Source organism: Pithys albifrons, chromosome 15, assembly GCF_047495875.1.
Source record: "Pithys albifrons albifrons isolate INPA30051 chromosome 15, PitAlb_v1, whole genome shotgun sequence".
In the NCBI taxonomy this organism is placed as follows: Eukaryota; Metazoa; Chordata; class Aves; order Passeriformes; family Thamnophilidae; genus Pithys; species Pithys albifrons.
This window is the reverse complement of record NC_092472.1, coordinates 19,404,954-19,425,157: the sequence shown is the minus strand read 5'-3', so window position 1 is coordinate 19,425,157 and position 20,204 is coordinate 19,404,954. Positions and strand designations below refer to the sequence as shown.

General features: G+C 49.0%; 1 protein-coding gene across 3 annotated transcripts in view; it reads left to right on the top strand.

The window, feature by feature from the left end:
• GABRB2 (gamma-aminobutyric acid type A receptor subunit beta2) overlaps nt 1–20,204 on the top strand; it is a 118,229-nt gene that overhangs the window by 87,656 nt on the left and 10,369 nt on the right. The window contains exons 7-10 of one of the 3 annotated variants that reach the window (XM_071570606.1): nt 7,049–7,186; nt 8,319–8,471; nt 11,961–12,205; nt 19,742–19,792. In XM_071570606.1, the coding sequence (XP_071426707.1) occupies nt 7,049–7,186; nt 8,319–8,471; nt 11,961–12,205; nt 19,742–19,792 (587 nt within the window). The remainder of the gene's footprint in view (nt 1–7,048; nt 7,187–8,318; nt 8,472–11,960; nt 12,206–19,741; nt 19,793–20,204) is intronic. The other 2 variants (XM_071570609.1, XM_071570607.1) reach the window with 2 other exon arrangements.

Genomic DNA, 20,204 nt, shown 5'->3' with positions numbered 1-20,204 from the left:
AGTCACAAGGCCCACAGACACACCCAGGAGAAGAGAACACTTCCCAAGGAAGGCCAAAGTGGAAAGTAGGAATAGAAATGCAGATAATGGCATGTGTGATGCCAATGAGCCCTGGGCTGTAAGGGTGACCTTGGCATGTGGCTGTGCAAGGGAAAGGGCAGCTGAAATAAGGGACACACAGGTATGGAATTCTGCAGCCTCATGTGAAAAAGAGTCCAATCACTTGAGTATAGATTTTTTTGTAGTTTGGAGGAGAGTTTGAGTCATAACTCCTTCCAGAATGATTCTGTGCAGTTGTGTCAGGAAAATACAGTGATCATGAAGTACTAATTATAGGGTTTGCCATTGCTGCATTGTGTATTACACATTATTGTATTATTCATGTGTTTTTCTCTTCACTTTTTTTGAAGGAGGATATTTATTGCAAAGGCCTGAGAGAGGTGCAGTCCACATGGGGCTCTCAGCACAAAGTTGTAGTGCCTTAACTTTTGTGTTTGAGGCTGATTCCCTTTTATGTATGTTAAAATATTGTACTGGGTTCTTTTTAATGAACATTTACATTCAGATATTCTGCTTTTCCAGCCCAAGAGGCAACCTTATGTAATACATATTTGCATATTGACACAGTTACCATACAGAGCTGGAGGAAAACAGAATAAAAGTCAACAGTGTGTTAAAATCTGCCTGAAGGGAAAAATTCCTGTAAGGGTTGGCATTGTCTTGTCTCAGCCACATCTCCTTCCTGAGAGAGGCATAGCCTGGAGCACTGCCTGGAGTGGCTGCTCAGAAAAGGGAATGTTTGGAAAGTCTGGGACAATCCTGGACTGTGGAACGTGCTGGTACTTGGAGGTCAGTGCAGATCAAAGGGGAGTACAGGACAGGGGGAACAGGGCATCACCCACAGAGCAGGAGCTGGCATGGCCTGGGGGGACAGCAAAGCCAAAGCTTTCAACTGGACAAGGGCAAGGGAACTTTGCTGGAGGAAAAATGTGGCAGGAAGTTGTTTGTGCCACAGATTTCACAGGAGCAGCTGCTCCTCAGTGTTTGGGGCTGTCAGGGCTCCAGGCTCTGTGCCAGCTGCAGCAGAGCTGCTTTACTTTCCTTTCTCCTCCCTTGGCCCTGTCCAGCTCCTGTTAAACCCTTGCTCTTCCTGCTGCCCTGTGCACACCCACCCACACCCACTGGCATCTGGGTACCCACCAAGGAACGTCTCTCTGTGTTCCATTCCTGAAAGCTGCAGGGTTGGGTGTCACAAGGATTTACCCTCCCCTCTTCCAGTATCCCAGGAGGGCAGTTGGGATCCTGCCAACCAACCTGGGCTGGCTCTGCTGCTGGAGTTGGCCCAGCAGAGCTGCCCCCGGACAGCCCTGGGAGCCCTGGGCACAGCTGGCACTGGGGCAGGACCAGCAGTGGGTGCTGGTACCAGGCTGGGTGAGGCACAGCTGGCACTGCCACAGCACCCTGGCAGTTTGCAGCAAATAATGCTGTGGCTCTAACAATATCAAAGCCTATAATTAGCATTCCTATAAACTCCCTTCACATGATACTGTATAAATAGTTCTCCACAGCAAAGGTACATGTGATTATCCTTGAAAAACTTAGAGCAGACAGAGGACTTATCCAGATAGGAGACTCCATTAAGAAAAAATTCCCAACTCTGCCTCTGTGGATGACTTTAGAAAGACTATTCCTTACAGCTCACTCATTACTGAAGGAAAATGAAATAGTGCAGGTTCAGTGAAGTGTCCAAACCCAGCCCTTACTGCACAGGTGTGAAGACCTGTGGAGGTTTTAATGTTCTCGTGGAGTCTCACTCTTGCCTGTACCAGGTTTCAGCATGTTGCTGTTGGACAGTGGATGGGGCTCCTGTTTTTCCCAGCCAGAGATTTCCCTAAAAGTGGAAGTGCTTTAGAGACCAGGATGTCCTGAATAGCACAGGTAAAAATGGAGGAATATTCCAGAATGTTTCCTCACATGCTATGGCAATCTAACATCTCCTAATGAATAAATATTTTTCTAAATTGGACAAATGGCACAGGCACAGACAGAAGGGCTTTCTTCTACAAATTGCATTTTTCTCCTTGTGGCCTTGGATTTTTAATGCAGCTGTGGAATAATTAAGCAGAGTGGAGTATTAATGCAATTTTGTAAATAATGTGAAGGTTGCCAGATGTTGTTCATTGTTCCTCCCTTTTTTATGATGTGCATCAACATTCACAATGTAGGCTGGTGGTGGGTTGTGGGGAACTTGGAACATTTGGTCTTACATATTGAAGGTATTAAACACTGAGATTATGGAGATGATGCTTTGCTGATTCATTTGCTTGGACATACCCCTCACTTCTATTTCCAGTTTCCAAAAGACCAACTCTTAAATTGGGTAAAAGAGCAAAAACCCAACATATGTAGCCTTTCAGTGGAGTCTTCTCTGAAGGAAGGATATTTCTTTATCTTTTAGAAAACAATATGCAATGTCTGAGCTCCCTCATCATTTCCAGAGCACATGGAATTGTTTTGGGCACCGATTTTCCTCTGCATAAGTTAGTTAATGTAGTCAGATGGCAGTGCTGGAGCCAGAGTGCCAGTGCTGGAGCCAGAGTGCCAGTGCTGGAGCCAGAGTGCCAGTGCTGGAGCCTCAGTGCCAGTGCTGGAGCCAGAGTGCCAGTGCTGGAGCCTCAGTGCCAGTGCTGGAGCCTCAGTGGCAGTGCTGGAGCCTCAGTGGCAGTGCTGGAGCCAGAGTGCCAGTGCTGGAGCCTCAGTGGCAGTGCTGGAGCCTCAGTGCCAGTGCTGGAGCCAGAGTGCCAGTGCTGGAGCCTCAGTGCCAGTGCTGGAGCCTCAGTGCCAGTGCTGGAGCCAGAGTGCCAGTGCTGGAGCCTCAGTGCCAGTGCTGGAGCCTCAGTGCCAGTGCTGGAGCCAGAGTGCCGGTGCTGGAGCCTCAGTGCCAGTGCTGGAGCCTCAGTGCCAGTGCTGGAGCCTCAGTGGCAGTGCTGGAGCCAGAGTGCCAGTGCTGGAGCCAGAGTGCCAGTGCTGGAGCCAAAGTGCCAGTGCTGGAGCCTCAGTGCCAGTGCTGGAGCCAGAGTGCCAGTGCTGGAGCCTCGGTGCCAGTGCTGGAGCCAGAGTGCCAGTGCTGGAGCCAAAGTGCCAGTGCTGGAGCCTCAGTGCCAGTGCTGGAGCCTCAGTGCCAGTGCTGGAGCCAGAGTGCCAGTGCTGGAGCCAAAGTGCCAGTGCTGGAGCCTCAGTGCCAGTGCTGGAGCCTCAGTGCCAGTGCTGGAGCCAGAGTGCCAGTGCTGGAGCCTCAGTGCCAGTGCTGGAGCCTCAGTGCCATTCCAGCTCTGCTGGTGGCCCAGCCCCAGCCTCATTGCCCTCTCCCCCTGGGCACCTCTGCTGCTCACCCGGCCCTGCTGTGCCAGGCCCTGCTGTGCCAGGCTCTGGGGCTTGCAACATCTCCATGGTGTGGAATCCACCACATTCTTGGATCCCTCCCACTGGTGGCAGTGCCTGAGCTCCTGGAGCAGGGAGGTTGCTGGGAATTGCTGAGCTCTGCGACCTGAGAGGGTTTGAGCAGCCTTGCCTGGACACAGCTCTCCCTGTGTGTTTGTGATCTCTCTTCCTTTTCCTGCAACAATTGCAGCAGTGGGAATTTATTTGTGGGAGCATTTTGCAGGAGGTTCCCTAAAGTATGAATTATTTTCACTGAAATCACTGGGAAGGAAACCAGAGGTATTTAATGGGCTGCACCAGGCCACGGAACCTGTAAATTCCCAGGTTTATTGTAAGGGAGAATCAGCCTGAAGTGGCTGCATGAAAATTAAACTTGGTTCTGCTACACCAGGAAAATCCTACTCTGAGTCCTGCAATCAATTTTGTCATTTCACTTGTCCATCAAAATACCTTTTTGTTTGTTTTTAACAGCTGTTTGCAGGAATTGCAGAGTCACATTTCTGTGTTTCTTGTCCCCACCCCACTCTCTCCAGTAAGGAACCATTTGTACAACTTGAAGGTGATTGTTTTTTGAGAATGTCACCAATTTAATCTAAAAATCAATTGAGTTTCGCTGCAGTCAGAAAGTTGTACATCCTCTTTTGTATCCAGATCCTCAGAGCCTTAGGGGAAAAAGCCTTTGAAGTGAAATGTAAAAAGAATTTTAATGTTTTATGCAGAAAGAGTTTGGAGGGGCTGAGAAAGAGGAGAGAGAGACAAGTGTGATGTCCTTTTGCAATTGCCAAATGTGGCACAGGAATTCTGCCTTTCCTGCTCACCTTGGTATCACCCCACTGGTTTCAGTGGCTCTTGTCTTGTGTTCTCCTCAGACTGAAACATCCCTGCAAATCCAAAGAAACCATTTTAATGGAATCTTTCTGGTTATGTGTTGGAATAAGTGATGGGATGCAGTGAAACAAGTCTGAGTGTTCTGAAGGGTTTCATAAATTCAAAGTATGCTTTGTGTGTTACTTGTGATTTTATAAGTAGTTATTCTGTTTACTCTGTGCAAGGGCAATCTTGAAAAAGGAGAAAGTGATGGTTCAATGTTTAAAAGAAATAAAGTGCATAGATTGGTACTAAAGGAATGCTACTTTCTGTTATATCAACAGGATTATTTATTTAGTAAATATTTCTGTATAGTATTGACCTCATTGTGCAGGGCCTGGAGGTGTCAAGTTCCTCAATTTATTCTGATAGTCTGTGACCTGTATTTAAATAAATTAATATGCCTTTAGACAGTTAGCTAAGAATATTTTGTATACTCTTGATCAATTATATCTTGACCTTTAGGAAGCTCTGATATTGTAAGTGGGCAGGCAAAGAATATCCACTTGGCAGAAGCAGAGCTGTGACAAATGAGGGACCTTGGTGCTCATTCCCTGGCTATGAATCCATGGATTTATGTCGGTTGTGATGTAAAATTGTGGGAGTTCCCTCCCAGATCCCATGTTTCTGATGCAACTGTGTTACTCTCTACCAGGTATGTGGTGTCCTTGTTGTCAGGGGTTGCACTGCACTGGTACTGAATCCCAGAGCCTGCTGTAAACTCAGCTCTTGTGTGTTCTGTGGTGGGGAGCAGAAGACCAAGAGTTCAGGTGCTCATCAGCCAGGGGGTTCCAGCTTTTCCAGCCTCCCCTGGGCCCTGCCCTGCCCAACTCAGCCAGGCTGAGCTTCCCACACTTCAGCTGTGTCTCAATGACCTTCACCTTCATGGTGGTGCAGCTTTCATTTTAGCTTGTTTGTATTGAAAGAATTCCTGAGTTTTAGTTTCTCTTAAGCAGACTGGGAAAAATAGGTATTCCTGTAGTTTCTGCATGGAAGGATTTTTGTTTTATGTTCTGCCAGTTGCTTGTGTTTGCTCTGTGATGCTTCATCACCTGGCACTGCTGCAAGTGCAGGCTGGGCTCAGCTCTGGCCCTGTGGTGGGAGCAGGGAATGCTTTGCCTCTCTCAGGGTGGGGCCACATTCCCAGCACAGGGGATGGATTGGTTTGCTGCTGGTGTGTGATGCATGGAGAGAGAGAAATGGAACCTTCTGAGGGGGAGTAAATCGTGCTGCTGATGGGATAGAAATGATTGAGGGACAAGCAATCAATCACTGCTGGTAGCAGTGCTGTGAGCAATTTAATGCAGAGTAAACCAACAGTTGGTTTACAGTCTAAATGAAATAGTGTTCTGTGCTGAACTCAGAGTCTTGCAAAAATGATGGGAGTGGTTTTGAGTTTACTGTGCTTTGCCTTGTACTTTGGCAACTGTGATCTGATAATTCAGAAATCCTGAGCTGACATTCCTTAATTCTGCTTTTTTTCTTGTGAGGAGCCACAGATTATTTTTTCTAGACTGCTTATTACTATTTCAAATTGATTGGTCTTTCAATAATTTTAACTTGTAAGTAGAGTTGTTTTGAATCTCAAATACCCACAGAAAGAGTTTATTACAGCCACAGGTGATTGGACTTTCATATCTGTGAAGCATCCAGTAGAGACGTGAATGGGCCCATTCTGTCTCTGGCAGACACTTGCAGGTATCAGACTTCCATCCAGTTATCTCGGGGTGCTCCAGCAGGACACAATGACATTCATGTGCAGGGGACTGAAATGGGGTTTTCTCTCCTTCTCCACGTCATGAAATGAATGGGATAATTTATCCTTCTTGGAGAGAGAGAGAAGTATTTTAATGAAAGCTGAAAGAGCCTTCCTGAGCTCCTTGTCGTGGACACCCACACCAAATCCTGTCAGTGCCAGTCTCGCTCACCCCTTGCCCAGGGCCAGGCCCTTGGGCACAGCAAGGAGTTGGGCACAGCTCCCCCAGAGCCTCCCAGAGCTGTGGGCTTTGGTTTGAACTTCTGGGAGAGGGTTTCACAGGAGTTCAACTCTCCTGCAGGGATGGCTGGTGATCCTGGGGCAGTGTTAAAACTCAGAGGGTGGCAGAGGATGGTGCTGAAAATGTTGGGAAGCAGAAGTTGCCTTAAGCTGAATGTCCAGTTGCTGTCTGGAGATGGGATGTGTGGAGTCTTAATTTGGTTTTAAAGGTTTGTTTTATGGGTATATTTGTGTAATACATCTTTCAACAAATACAAACCCAACAAATACTAAAACACACCTAGGACTGCCTTTTGAAATTCTGTTTGGAATGGGCTGTGTGTGTTTGAGTGAGCTGTGTGCCTGCTGGGGTGCTGCAGGAGGGTGTGTGTGCCCATGGAGTGCCCATGGAGTGCCCATGGAGTGCCCATGGAGTGCCCATGGAGTGCCCCTGTGTGCCCATGGAGTGCCCCTGTGTGCCCATGGAGTGCCCCGGTGTGCCCATGGAGTGCCCCGGTGTGCCCATGGAGTGCCCATGGAGTGCCCTGCGTGCCCATGGAGTGCCCCTGTGTGCCCATGGAGTGCCCCTGTGTGCCCATGGAGTGCCCTGTGTGCCCATGGAGTGCCCCTGTGTGCCCATGGAGTGCCCATGGAGTGCCCCGGTGTGCCCATGGAGTGCCCCTGTGTGCCCATGGAGTGCCCTGTGTGCCCATGGAGTGCCCATGGAGTGCCCTGCATGCCCATGGAGTGCCCCTGTGTCCCCAGATGGCTACACCACGGATGACATCGAGTTCTACTGGCGCGGGGGGGACAACGCTGTCACTGGTGTCACCAAGATCGAGCTGCCACAGTTCTCCATCGTGGACTACAAGCTCATCACCAAGAATGTGGTTTTCTCTACAGGTTTGTGCAGGGGAAGGGGAAAGGGGAGTTCACTGGGAAGACTTTCAGAAGTGGCTTAATTTGCAATTAATGAAGTTGCAGTTCAAGGTCTGAGCAAAAGGTTTTGAAGCAGAAATGTTAGAGCAGGAGCTGTGATATGTGAAAGGAGAAGGTTCTGTGACAGCTTCCCCGGTGTGGGAGGCACCCTTTGTCAACCTCTGAGGAGGGGACAGGAGGCTGTCATGTCATGGGAAGGCTCACCAAAGGAGCTGCATTTTCTGGTTAAACTGATTGAGCCACTCACACACCTCAGAGTAGCAGTGTGGCCACAAACCCAGCCAGAGCCTGGGGGAGACTTGGGACCCTTTGCCTCCCTATTTCTAGATGTTCCTTTTGCCAAGCTGTGCATGTATTAGTTTAATTATTTTGCCTTCAGTGTAAAACCTTGAAAATCCTTGATGCACAGGATTTTCAGTTTAGCCTATTCCAGCAAGCATATGGCTTTCTGAATGCTGAAAAGGTGCTGTCTGAGGAGAAGCAGAAAATCAAATTGGGTATTAAATTGTTCAAGAGAGGCAAGAGCTGGGTTGGGCTGTTACTGTGTGATGTTCTCTGTCAACTTGGGAAACTCCTTAGGTATGTTAAAAAATTACCTTCAGACCTCCATGGATAAAAATCATCTTTGGAGGGACTATTGAAAGGTTTTGCATCCCAAATTCTTCAAAATCAAGCAGAAATGGGACTTGAATAATGATTTCCACATACCCATTTCAAAAAGTGTTTCTGGACACCAGAAGTAATTTCCTGTATGAGACAAACGAGACCTGTTGCATTTCTTGGGGGGTGACCCTGCAGTGGGCACAGCACAGTGTGCCAGGGAGAGGCATTTCTGTGCCTTGTTGCTCTGCTGTGTAGTTTGGCTGCTGATTGTAGAATATTCTGGTACCAGCAGATATGCCCCTGGAGCATCTTTGTATCTCAGAATAAAAGATTCTCTAATCCCAGTTCCTGCTAGGAATTCTGCAGCTGATTCTCCTGGATCTTTCAGCTCTAAGTGTACTCTGTTGCAGGAAACAATAAAACCAAAATGAGAGAAAAATGTTTTCAGGCTTCATACAAGTAAATTATGGCCATGCCAAATATTCTCTTTTAGGTGCCTACCCAAGGCTGTCTCTCAGCTTTAAACTTAAGAGAAACATTGGTTACTTCATTCTGCAGACCTACATGCCTTCTATTCTGATCACTATCCTGTCCTGGGTTTCCTTCTGGATTAATTATGATGCTTCAGCTGCAAGAGTTGCTTTAGGTAGGCATTTTTACCCATCTCATGCAGTGTGCATTAGCTGAATGCCTTTTTAGCTTCTGGCTTAGTGGGTAGTGCATGATCTGAAAAAAAATCTGTTAGATCTTTTTATGTCTGGCTTGTTAAGCTTTGTATTGTTTGAATCAGCATTTAAATCATCTCAATTTAAGTAAAAATTAAAGTGATTTCATGTCTGAATTAGCTAAGTGTATCATCATTGTAACCAGAATTAGCCTAATTGTCTCGACATTTTCTGTTGTTCTGCTTGTTTTTTCTCCCAAGAGAGTGCACCTAGTTTGCTTGTGCCCATGGCAGTCCAGAGCACACATTCAGCACTCTGTTATGGATTATAAATTGCTTTTCCTTTCAGGTATGAATTAATAAGGTCTTACCAGGGTTGGATCACTCACTTGTCCTTAGGCTGAGGCTGCACCTCCAACACTGTGTCCTGTTCTGGGCCCCTCAGGAGAGACCCTGAGGGTTAGAGGGGTCCAGGGCAGGGAATGGAGCTGGGAAGGGGCTGGAGGTGCCCAGGGCAGGGAATGGAGCTGGGAAGGGGCTGGAGGGGTCCAGGGCAGGGAATGGAGCTGGGAAGGGGCTGGAGGGGTCCAGGGCAGGGAATGGAGCTGGGAAGGGGCTGGAGGGGTCCAGGGCAGGGAATGGAGCTGGGAAGGGGCTGGAGGGGTCCAGGGCAGGGAATGGAGCTGGGAAGGGGCTGGAGGGGTCCAGGGCAGGGAATGGAGCTGGGAAGGGGCTGGAGGGGTCCAGGGCAGGGAATGGAGCTGGGAAGGGGCTGGAGGGGTCCAGGGCAGGGAATGGAGCTGGGAAGGGGCTGGAGGGGTCCAGGGCAGGGAATGGAGCTGGGAAGGGGCTGGAGGTGCCCAGGGCAGGGACCAACAGAGCTGGAAGGGGCCGGAGGGGTCCAGGCAGGGAATGAGTGGGAAGAGGCTGGAGCAGTAGGAGGGGCTGAGGGAGCTGGGGGGGACCTCAGCCTGGAGAAAAGGAGGCTCAGGGGGCACCTTCTGGCTCTGCAATCCCTGCCAGGAGGGTTGAGCTCTGGCCCAGGGCACAGGTGCAGGAGCAGAGGGAACAGCCTCAGGCTGGGCCAGGGAGGGGCAGGTTGGGGACTGGACAATTCTCTTCACCACAAGGGTTGCCAAGCCCAGGCTGCCCAGGGCAGTGCCCATCCCTGAGGGTGTTCAGGAGATGTGCAGGTGTGACCCCTGGGGACATGGGTTAGTGCTGGAGTTGCCAGTGCTGGGCTAAAGGTTGGGCTGAATGATTTTAAAGGTCTTTTCCAACCAAAATAATTCTAGGATATTTTGCCTCCTGTACCTTATATTCCAAAGCAAAACTGTTCCCCTAATTAATCTCTGGAGTGCTCCTGTATCTCCTCACTAATCCCACGTGTGTTTGTTTTTACTGTGCCACTCATGAGAGGATCCAAGCACGTTACAAAAATAAATATCTGTATCTATTGCCAGATTTTGTATAAATCAGACTGATTCCTGCCAGTACAGCTCTTGTACAGCTAAAACAAGTAAATCCCCATAAAACATGCTATGGAGAATTTGACATTTTAACTTTAGAGATTTCTGTCTGAGTTTTACCAGACTTTTCTGTGTAGCGTTTTCCCTTAAGAATTTGAGACTGCAAATCTCCTGAAAGAGCTGGAGGAAAGCAAGATAAAATGACTGTAGCCTGGTAATTTAAAACTGAGACTCCTTACAGAAGGTTGCAGTTTAGCTGGTTAAAAACATGCTCATGGAGTCCAACTCCTGTTTTTCTGACTGAGCAGAATTTCTTAGAGGTGTAATGTTTTTTGTGCTATGCAAAAAGTTCATGTCTAAGAGAAGGAATGAACAAGATGTTCCAGACCAAATTCAAACACAAAAAGGAGCTTACAGAGGGTCAGGTAGCCTGGGAGGAATCCAGAAAGAGTCTGAGCAGCCAGGGATCAAGGCAGGTAAGCCAAAGCCCTGACAGGACTAAACCTGTCCAGGGACATCAAGGGCAACAGGAGAAGCTTCTGTAGGTGTGCCAGTGCTAAAAGGGAGAGCAGGGGAAATGTGGGCTCTCTCTGGAAGGAAACAGGAGACCTGGTTACCTGGGGCTGCAGAAACTGAGCTACTCAATGACTTTGTGCCTTGCCCTTCATTGACAAGTGCTCCAGACACATTGCCCAAGCTGCAGAAGGCAAAGGCAGGCACTGGGAGAGGGAAGAATCACCCGGGGTAGGAGAAGATCTCATTGGAGGCCATCGGAGGTCTGTGGGATCTGGTGAGATCTGCAGGTCCTGAGGGAACTGGCAGAAGAACTGGCTAAGACACTATTCATCATACCTGAGAAGTCATGGCAGTCTGGGAAAGTTTGCACTGACTGGAAAAGTGGAAACATAACCCTCATTTTTAGAAGGGATAAAAAGGATGACTTGGGGAACTACAGAGCAGTCAGTCCCATATCGATGCCTTCAAGATCATGGAGTGAATCCTCCTGGAAACTGTGCTAAGGCACATGGAAAACAAGGAGGACACTGATGACAGTCAGCCTGGCAAATGGTGCCTGACTCATTTGGTGGGCTTCTACAAGAGGGTTCCAGCACTGGTGGATGAGGGAAGAGCAACTGGCAGCCTCTAGCTGGGCCTGTGCAAAGCATCTGACTCTGTCATGCACAACATCCTTCTCTACACTGAAGAGTCATGGGTTTGGTGATGGACCACTCAGTGGACAAGGAACTGGCTGGATGGTGGCACTGCAGCAGCTGTGGCCAAGGGCTCAGTGTCCCCAGTGACAAGGGGGTCCTCAGGGGTCGGTGTTGGGACTGGCATGTTGGAACTCTGTCAGCAACATGGACGGTGGGATTGAGGGCACCTCAGGAAGTCACTGAGCTGCGTGGTGCTGTCCACACTCTGCAGTGAAGAGGAGCCATCTAGAGGGACCTGGACAGGCTGGAGAAATGCCAGAGAGATGAGAGTTGCAACTGTTCAGTCTGGAGCACAGAAGGGTCCAGGGAGACCTTAGAAGCACCTTCCGGTGCCTAAAGGGGCTACCTGGGAGCTGGAGAGGAGCTTTTGACAAGGGCACAGAGTGACAGGACAGGGGAGAATGGTTTCAGACTGACAGAGGGTGGATGTACATCAGGTCTGAGGAAGAAATTCTTCACTGTGAGTGTGGTGGAATGTGTTGCCTGAAGTTGTGGCTGCCTCATCCCTGTGAGTGTTCCAGGCCAGGGTAGAAGGGTTATGAGCAGACTGGTCAGGTGAGAGGTTCCCTACCCATGGCAGGGGGGTTGGAACTGAATGGTTTTAAGGTCCCTTCCACCCAAACCCTTCTAGGAATCCATGAATAAGGACAGGGGTTGGAGATGTCTTTTTTCCACTAGGGGAAACAATAATCTCTAATTGTTCCGTTCTAGCCTTTGAATGTTATGAGCTATTTTGCTAGAAAATGAAAGTTATTTCAATCACTAGACTTGTCAATTCTGTTTTCCAGGAATCACAACTGTGCTCACAATGACAACAATTAACACCCACCTCCGAGAGACCCTGCCCAAAATCCCCTATGTGAAAGCCATCGACATGTACCTCATGGGCTGTTTTGTCTTCGTGTTCATGGCCCTGCTGGAATATGCCTTGGTCAACTACATCTTCTTTGGCAGGGGCCCCCAGCGGCAGAAGAAGGCGGCCGAGAAAGCTGCCAGCGCCAACAACGAGAAGCTGCGCATGGACGTCAACAAGGTACTGGGCTGGGGCTGGCACTGCCAGGGGCTGGCACTGCCCGGGGGCCGGGGCGTTCGGAGGGGCTGTGTTAGCCCTGCAGAGCAGTGCCAGCCACCCCAGCAGGGAGAGCTGCCCTGCAGGGCTGGGGGCTCCGTGGGACCCCCCCCTGCACTCAGTGGGGCTTTGTGAGAGGTCAGGATGGAGAGTTAAAGGTGTCGTTTGTTTGAAGGAACAAATCCAAAATGATGGCTGGAGCTGGCACTCTGTAAGAGCTGTATGGAACATTGCAACTAAAGCCTAAATTTAACCTGCTCTCATCAGTTTCTCAGATGAGCTGGATAAGAAATATTTGCTACAGAAGTGTTTAGAGCTTCACAAGTTTGCATATTTTCACCATCTAATGGCCCAGGATACTATTGACTAAGTGAGGAACTGCTCAGGAGTAATAAAGCATCTCCATGGACTTAATTGTGAATGTAAAAATGGTTCCCTGGGGATGGAGACTCGAGGCAGAAAAGACATTTGCCAAGATACACACTTGGGGCAAAAGTGTCCATTATGCTTAATGAAAATGGGGCACTTACCATAAAGCACTTGGAATTTGTCACTCTGACCATTCTGGGTGAGTTTCACACAGTGGCAAGTCTGGGCTGAATGCAAAACTCTGCTTGGTGTGAAATGTCTAAACTTTCACATACGTGCAAAATTGGAAAGTCAAATGAAGGTAAATTGTCTTTGGGGGAGTTTGTTGGTTGAGTTTTTGGTTGAGGTTTTCTTGGCAAGGGAATCTGTGAATTTGTAACTCTAAGGAGAAAAAATCAAAGTCAAAATTTAAAAACTCACCTAAATTATAAAAAACCAAGGGATTATTTGCAAACTCAGACATAAGTTTCATACAGCTCTAGTGGTGGAATTTCTCACGTTTGTTCAGAATTTCTACACTTCTACACACATAGTGTGCCTGCAGACAGGACATTTGGTTCCACTTTTGCTGGAACAACAAAAATCCATTACATGTTGACAGAATAAAACAGTTTTATAGGTTATGGTTTATGGTCTTTCAAGATGGAGAGTTATATTGCCATGGTTCAGATCTCACCCATTCATTATTTTTTTTCTTTTTAATTTGAAAGAAACATGTTTTAATGAATGAAGGCAAATGCATAATGATGAGATTCATTTTGATGTGATGTTACCATAGATGAATTTTTTACCATTGTGAAGCTCATGAAGACACTGCAACATTTTTTTCTTTCTATTGGTGATTTTTCAGCAATGAAAAATCCAGAAAAGCTGGGAGGTTTGTTTTAATTTGTCAAGTTCTGTTGGGTTTTTTTTCTTTTTTAATTCCATTTCCCCTTCAGCCATCAGGGCCAGGGACTGCCCTGCCTGTCCTTCCTCACCCTCAGTGGGAATGGAGACCTGTGGGTGCCAGGGGCACCCCTGGCTGGGAGGGGGTTCTGTGCCTGTTCCACTCTGGTGGTTTGAGGTTCTCATTCATCCCACGGCTCTCTCTGCCTTGGGCCAGAGTAGCCCAAGCCTGGCAGCCAATGGAGGAGAGTGAGAGAGCCCTGAGCAGTGTGTGCCCCCAACCAGTGGGCAGGGAGTGGGCTCAGTGCCTGGGCAGGACTGGGGCAGGGTCTGCTGGACCCAACTGGATTGAGATTTCCCTTCTCTGAGCCTCTCAGTGACAGCCCAGGCCAGCCTGGCAGGCAGTGTGTGGCAGGGCTGCCCTGGTGCCCAGGCACCCCCGGGCTGAGAGCCAGCCCTGGCAGCAGGGACGGGCACCAGGGAGGGGACCAGCCCCACGTCCTCCTGCTCAGGCTGCTCTGGGGACAGGAGGGAGCTCAGAGCTGCTCTTGGTGTCCTGACCAGCAGGGAGAAACAGATTCATATCTCATGGATCTGAATGTTTTAGCTATTAAGGGAAGCCAAATATTACAGAATTATTTTCATGTGTAAGAATTAGCAATGGGCCTGAACTGCTGAATTTAGTTGAGATGCAGCTGTTCATAAAACCAGAAGTACTTTAGAAAAGGGAGCAAATGAACACTCCATCTCTAATTGGGATCCAGTAGTGAAGGACTAATTTTCCAAGGCATAAATGTACTTTTGTGATTCCACTTGAGTCACTGTGTGCAATGTTATGGGTTCATCAGAATCAGATACTGTGTGAGAAAAGATTAATGCCATGAGGAGTAAACCTCAGAAGAGAGGATGAAAACTTCTGCCCAGTTCAGTTACTGCCTTCAGCACGGATCTAGTAAAACAGGTGGAGAAATGGTTTGGGAAGTGCTGCTCATGGCACAGCAGCTTTGTTTATACATCACAGACCAGAAAATCCGTAATACATTTCCTCAAATTTCAGCCCCCTTGTTTGGTAACAGCCTCTTACAGCTCTTCAATCCACCAAAGGTGGTGAGAGGAGAAGTGCTGATCAGTCCTTTCAGTCACAGCTACTTGCAAAATGGAAGGAGAGGTTGGTCCCTGCTCCCTTATGCTGCTGAACTCTGGCATGGAGAGGCCCCAGGGCACACACAGGCACTGGTGGGCTCTCTGCTTTAGCCTGGTGTTACTCAGAAGGTACTGGAGCCCCTGCAGGCCGGGCTGTGGTGGTTGCAGGGCACTGCAGGCACTCAGAGTCCCCCATGGGCACCCTGGGTGCAGGTGCAGCAGCAGCCCAAGGTGGCACACCCTGCTCCAGGGCAGGGCTCCAGGACACCAGGCCTGGCTCGTGCCTCGGGCTCTCTGCTGCCTTGGCCCTGCTCTCTTCAGTTCATTGGTTCATTTCTGCCTGAGGAATTCATATTATGTGTCTCCAGAAAGAGAAACTATTGCACAGGTACCTCAAACCAGTCAGTGCCTGTCACACAGAACTTACACCCTGTGCAGTGGAGGTTCTGCTGGGATAGAACATGAGTAAACATGTGAAACACGTTTGCAGGAAGATGTAAAAGCCTTGGGGAAAAAGAGGATTTTTAAACTGACTTTATGCACAGACTCCTTAATAAACTGAACAGGATATTAAAACACTAAGGCAACAGGAAGCTCTTAAAATTTCAGTCTCAAATCTCAAATCCTCACTGCTCTACATTGCTGGGGCTAATGCTGCTTCTGTGCAGCTGTCAGGGAAAGCATCCACCCTCCTGCCTGTTCCATCCTCCTACCTGCTCCATCCTCCTGCCTGTTCCACCCTCCTGCCTGTTCCACCCTCCTGCCTGCTCCACCCTCCTGCCTGCTCCATCCTCCTGCCTGCTCCATCCTCCTACCTGCTCCACCCTCCTGCCTGCTCCACCCTCCTGCCTGCTCCACCCTCCTGCCTGTTCCATCCTCCTGCCTGTTCCACCCTCCTGCCTGTTCCACCCTCCTGCCTTCTCCATCCTCCTGCCTTCTCCATCCTCCTGCCTGCTCCATCCTCCTGCCTGCTCCAGCCTCCTGCCTGTTCCACCCTCCTGCCTGCTCCACCCTCCTGCCTGCTCCAGCCTCCTGCCTGGTCCATCCTCCTGCCTGCTCCAGCCTCCTGCCTGGTCCATCCTCCTACCTGCTCCATCCTCCTGCCTGTTCCACCCTCCTAATGCTCCATCCTCCTGCCTGCTCCATCCTCCTGCCTGCTCCACCCTCCTAATGCTCCACTCTCCTGCCTGCTCCATCCTCCTGCCTGCTCCATCCTCCTGCCTGCTCCACTCTCCTGCCTGCTCCACTCTCCTGCCAGCTCCACCCTCCTGCCTCCTCTATCCTCCTGCCTGCTCTATCCTCCTACCTGCTCCATCCTCCTGCCTGCTCCACCCTCCTGCCTGCTCCATCCTCCTGCCTGCTCCAGCCTCCTGCCTGCTCCATCCTCCTGCCTGTTCCACCCTCCTGCCTGCTCCATCCTCCTGCCTGTTCCACCCTCCTGCCTGCTCCATCCTCCTGCCTGCTCCAGCCTCCTGCCTGTTCCACCCTCCTGCCTGTTCCACCCTCCTGCCTGCTCCATCCTCCTGCCTGCTCCAGCCTCCTGCCTGCTCCAGCCTCCTGCCTGTTCCACCCTCCTAATGCTCCATCCTCCTGCCTGCTCCACCCTCCTGCCTGCTCCATCCTCCTGCCTGCTCCACTCTCCTGCCTGCTCCATCCTCCTGCCTGCTCCACCCTCCTGCCTGCTCCACCCTCCTGCCTGTTCCACCCTCCTGCCTGCTCCACCCTCCTGCCTGCTCCTCCAGAGACAGTTCCTCTCTGCCTGAAGTGCAGCTGGAGGTGTGTCTGGCCTGACATGTGATGAATTGGTTTCCTCAAACACATCAGCTCCAAAGAGTTTGTCAAGGTTTAATTGAATGGCCATGTCTATATATGAATACATCTTTTTTCACTCCTTAGAAACCAGTTTTAACAATGTCTCTGTAAGGATAAAAGGTTATAATAACACACGAAAATCTAAATCTTTTTTACTTCTTTCTAGAAGTGAGAGAGACTTGAATTTAGTTTGCTTCCCCATGGAAAAACTTGTTGAGGCTTCTCCCTAAGCCTCCTGTGCCTTGCAGCTGGGTGCAGAAAGCCCTTCAGGCCTGGCCCTGCTCAGGTCCTCAGAGCACACTCAGCATTCTGGTCAGACACTTGGCAGAATCTTGTGGTGTTAAGGATGCAACAGGGAAGGTCTCACAGCCTAAATCAATGTGCTTATTTTCATGTGGTGGTTTCTTTGGGCCATTTCTGCCCCTGTAATGTACAAGTGTTCAAAGGTTCCTGCAGGTAACTGGCAGGGAAGATCTTCAGAAGTTTCAGGGCTTTGGCAGGTGTTTCACTAGGAGGAATTCTGAGGTGCTTTGCTTTCAGGCTGCTGCAGCTTTGGGGAGGAGAAGCATCTTTGCATGAGTTCCAATGGTGGCATGGCAGGTCCTTTGTTTATTAAAGTGTGTGATAACAGAGCTGGAGGGGAAGAGCAAAACCCAAGTGCATGGAGGAGTCATTTGAGGGGAGGTCCCCACGGTGGGGATGGTCCCTCAGCTTTTGTGCCTCTTCCTTCTTGTACCAGGGGCAGATACAATATAGAATACAATTAAAAAGAAGCCTATATTTGATCATTAGCTCATTAATAGCTTGCACAGTTCCAAGCAGATCACCCTTCCTGAAATGCACCTGAGGAAATTTGTGTAACTTTGGCTGTAATTGTGTTTTCCAGAAACACCTGCCATGTTTATGTGTTGGCAACTCTTCTTTTCTCTGGTTTCCATCAAATGATGTGGGTCAAAACCAAACTGCACAGTCCTGCCAAAAATCCAATCAGTTTTCTTTCATTTCAGATGTGTTCTGAAATGCTCTGGCTGTCCCTCAGTTGATGTTGGAGATGTGTTTCTGCATGTGGATGTATTGCTATAAATTGTAATGCTGAACTAAGCAGGCTCAAGTTTGGTGACATTCACAGGCACCAAAGGCCACCACAACTCCATGAAGAAAACTATAATGTGGTTTTTATTTTCTCTAGAGTTAATGCACACACAAAAACAAGTATAACACAAAGTTTGCAGAGATATATATACATAACACTGAGATATATTTTGCACACACAGAAATTTACTCAGAAACAAATCTGAAATGACTAACCACATCTGAATTTTCTGACCTGAAACAAACCAAAGTAACCTGAAATTCTGAGTCCTGCTGATTTTCCTGCCCTCTAAGCAGGAGCTGCCCAGCCTGACCCAGATCCCAGGGGTGGAACCCAACCTGAGCCAGTGCCTTTGAGCCTGGGCTCCTGAGCAGGGTCTGTGAGCGGGCAGGGGAATCAGTGCAATGTCCAGGAGTGTTTGTGCCATTGCTGAAGACATTATTTCACATATGGATACTGTGAAATATTTGGCATTTGGGTGTCAACATCCAGTAGCTCTGTGTCAGCAGAGTGGCCCATCCTGTCAAACATGTCTGGGGGGCTTTAGACAGGAGCCAGTGGAAAACAGGGACTCCTCCTGTCTCCCAGAGGGAACCTGAGAGTGGCTGCCAGGGAGCCACCCCATGCCCAGGGGGGGCCCAGGTGGGCAGGGCAGCCCCAGGGGGGTGGGTGGGGGGCTCCCACCAGGAACTGCAGCCTGGCTGGTGAGGGAGCACAAAGGGCACTTCACACCTCCCCTGGCCCTGCCAGAGCTGCTGGGACTGGGCAGGAATGGGGTGGGACTGATGCTCCAAGCAAAGCTCAGGTTCAGGAGATGGGAGACTGGGCTGGAGACACCTTATCTCTAACAAATTAAATTATGTATCCAGGCATGTCATGCAGGTCTTTGAGAAGGGGGACTTTATTTCTGCCTGTAGTTCTGCAGTGTCAGTTCACAGGACACAGAAATGCTCCATCTCAGGTGTCAGTCTGTGACGGACTCTGGGCACTTCCATTGGAAACTTCCACGTTTATCTCTCCAGGTTTTTCTTTGACTAATGTCAGACCTACTTAACAAAAGGAGATTTGTTTTTATTTTACAACTGTTTTGGTTCAGGAGGGTTTTCCAGGGGAAATTTCATCCCTCCTGGCTCTTTTATCCCCAGTGTCTGAGCCACCAAAGGAGCCACCAGGACCTGCCTGTGGCCAAAGGTGATGGGTGAAAATGAACCATGTATGAGAAAAGTGTCAGTGTTGGATGTTTCCAATTGATCAGTATTGGCAGGCTGTGTTTGGCAGAACAGTAAAGCACAGTCCAAGATGCTGCTTTACTGCAGTCACTTGTTTCACTCTGCTCATCCTTGGAGGGTTCTGTTGTATGTGTGTGGGAGTTGTAATTTCTGCTGGTTTCATTTGCTGATGTATTGGGGTGAGAGGAGTTCCTCGACAAAGCCATCATTTTGGAGTTCTAGGGATCAGAAGAATATAGAATGGTAACATGTCTTCCCTGTCCTCTGTATTCCCTTTGTTTGAGACCATCCAAAAGGTCATGGCCTCTTCCAAGGCTCCAGACTCAGCTTTTCTTCCAGCTGATCTGGACCTATAAATGGGTATCATTTGCATCATATATTTTCTCATCCACTTTTAAGATTGATTAATTCAACCCTGACCTTGCATGGTTGCCAAGCTCTGGTCATTTCTCCTCCACTTCTACTCTCCCCTTTTATTTCCACAGTACTTGCTGCTGCTTTTCCATCCTCATCCTCCCTTCCTTTCTTGTCCCTGGGAATTTCTCCTTTAAGTTTGAACTCTCCTGTTCACCATAAAGAGTTTATGTCCTATGGCTGAACAATCCTTTAACACCAAGAGATCTTTTTAACCTTTCCCCACCTCCTTTTGAAACCACTTTTATACTTACTTTTCCCCCAAAATAATTTTAATAACTGTTTTCATGTCATCATATCTTCCTTGGTCAAGTGACCAGTTGGAAAAACCACATTTGCATCCCAACGTTATGTTACCTTGAAGAGCAGAGCAAGGCAGTAATAGCACCTCTGAAGCCAGAACATGCCTGAATACCCCTAATTGTTGGCTTAGAGGTACCTATATATTTGAATTAGTTGTCCTGTTATTACCCTAGAGTGCTTTAATTTTAAATGAACAATAATAGCTGCCTTATCTCTAAGGAAACTGGTCTTGATTTTATTAACTTACAGGACAGAAGAATAATTGGCACATATCATTGTCCAGAAATGTATTCAACAAAGGTATCTTTCGTTGTTTTCTAATGTTTTTATCCTCAGACACTTAAATTCAGGCCTTGGCCGTTTGTGGTCATTAATGATCCCGTGGCCCCGAGCGTGGTGCTCCCCAAGCACGAGGCCACCCCAGTCCTGCAGCTGTTCCTCCTGCCCAGCATTGCCACCCCACCCACCACCCATGGTCCAACTGGCTCCAGCATCCTCATGCCCTCGAGTGCCCCGAGCTGTGTGCCCTGGCAGTGCCACCTTCACCCCGAGGGTTGTGTTCTCTGCCATTGGAGTGTCCCTGTTGCCACACTGCCCCGGGGGTTGTGTTCTGTGCCACTGAGATGGCTCCTGTTGCCCCCAGGGTTGTGTTCTGTGCCACTGAAGTGCTCCTGCCCCCAGGGTTGTGTTCTGTGCCACTGAGATGGCTCCT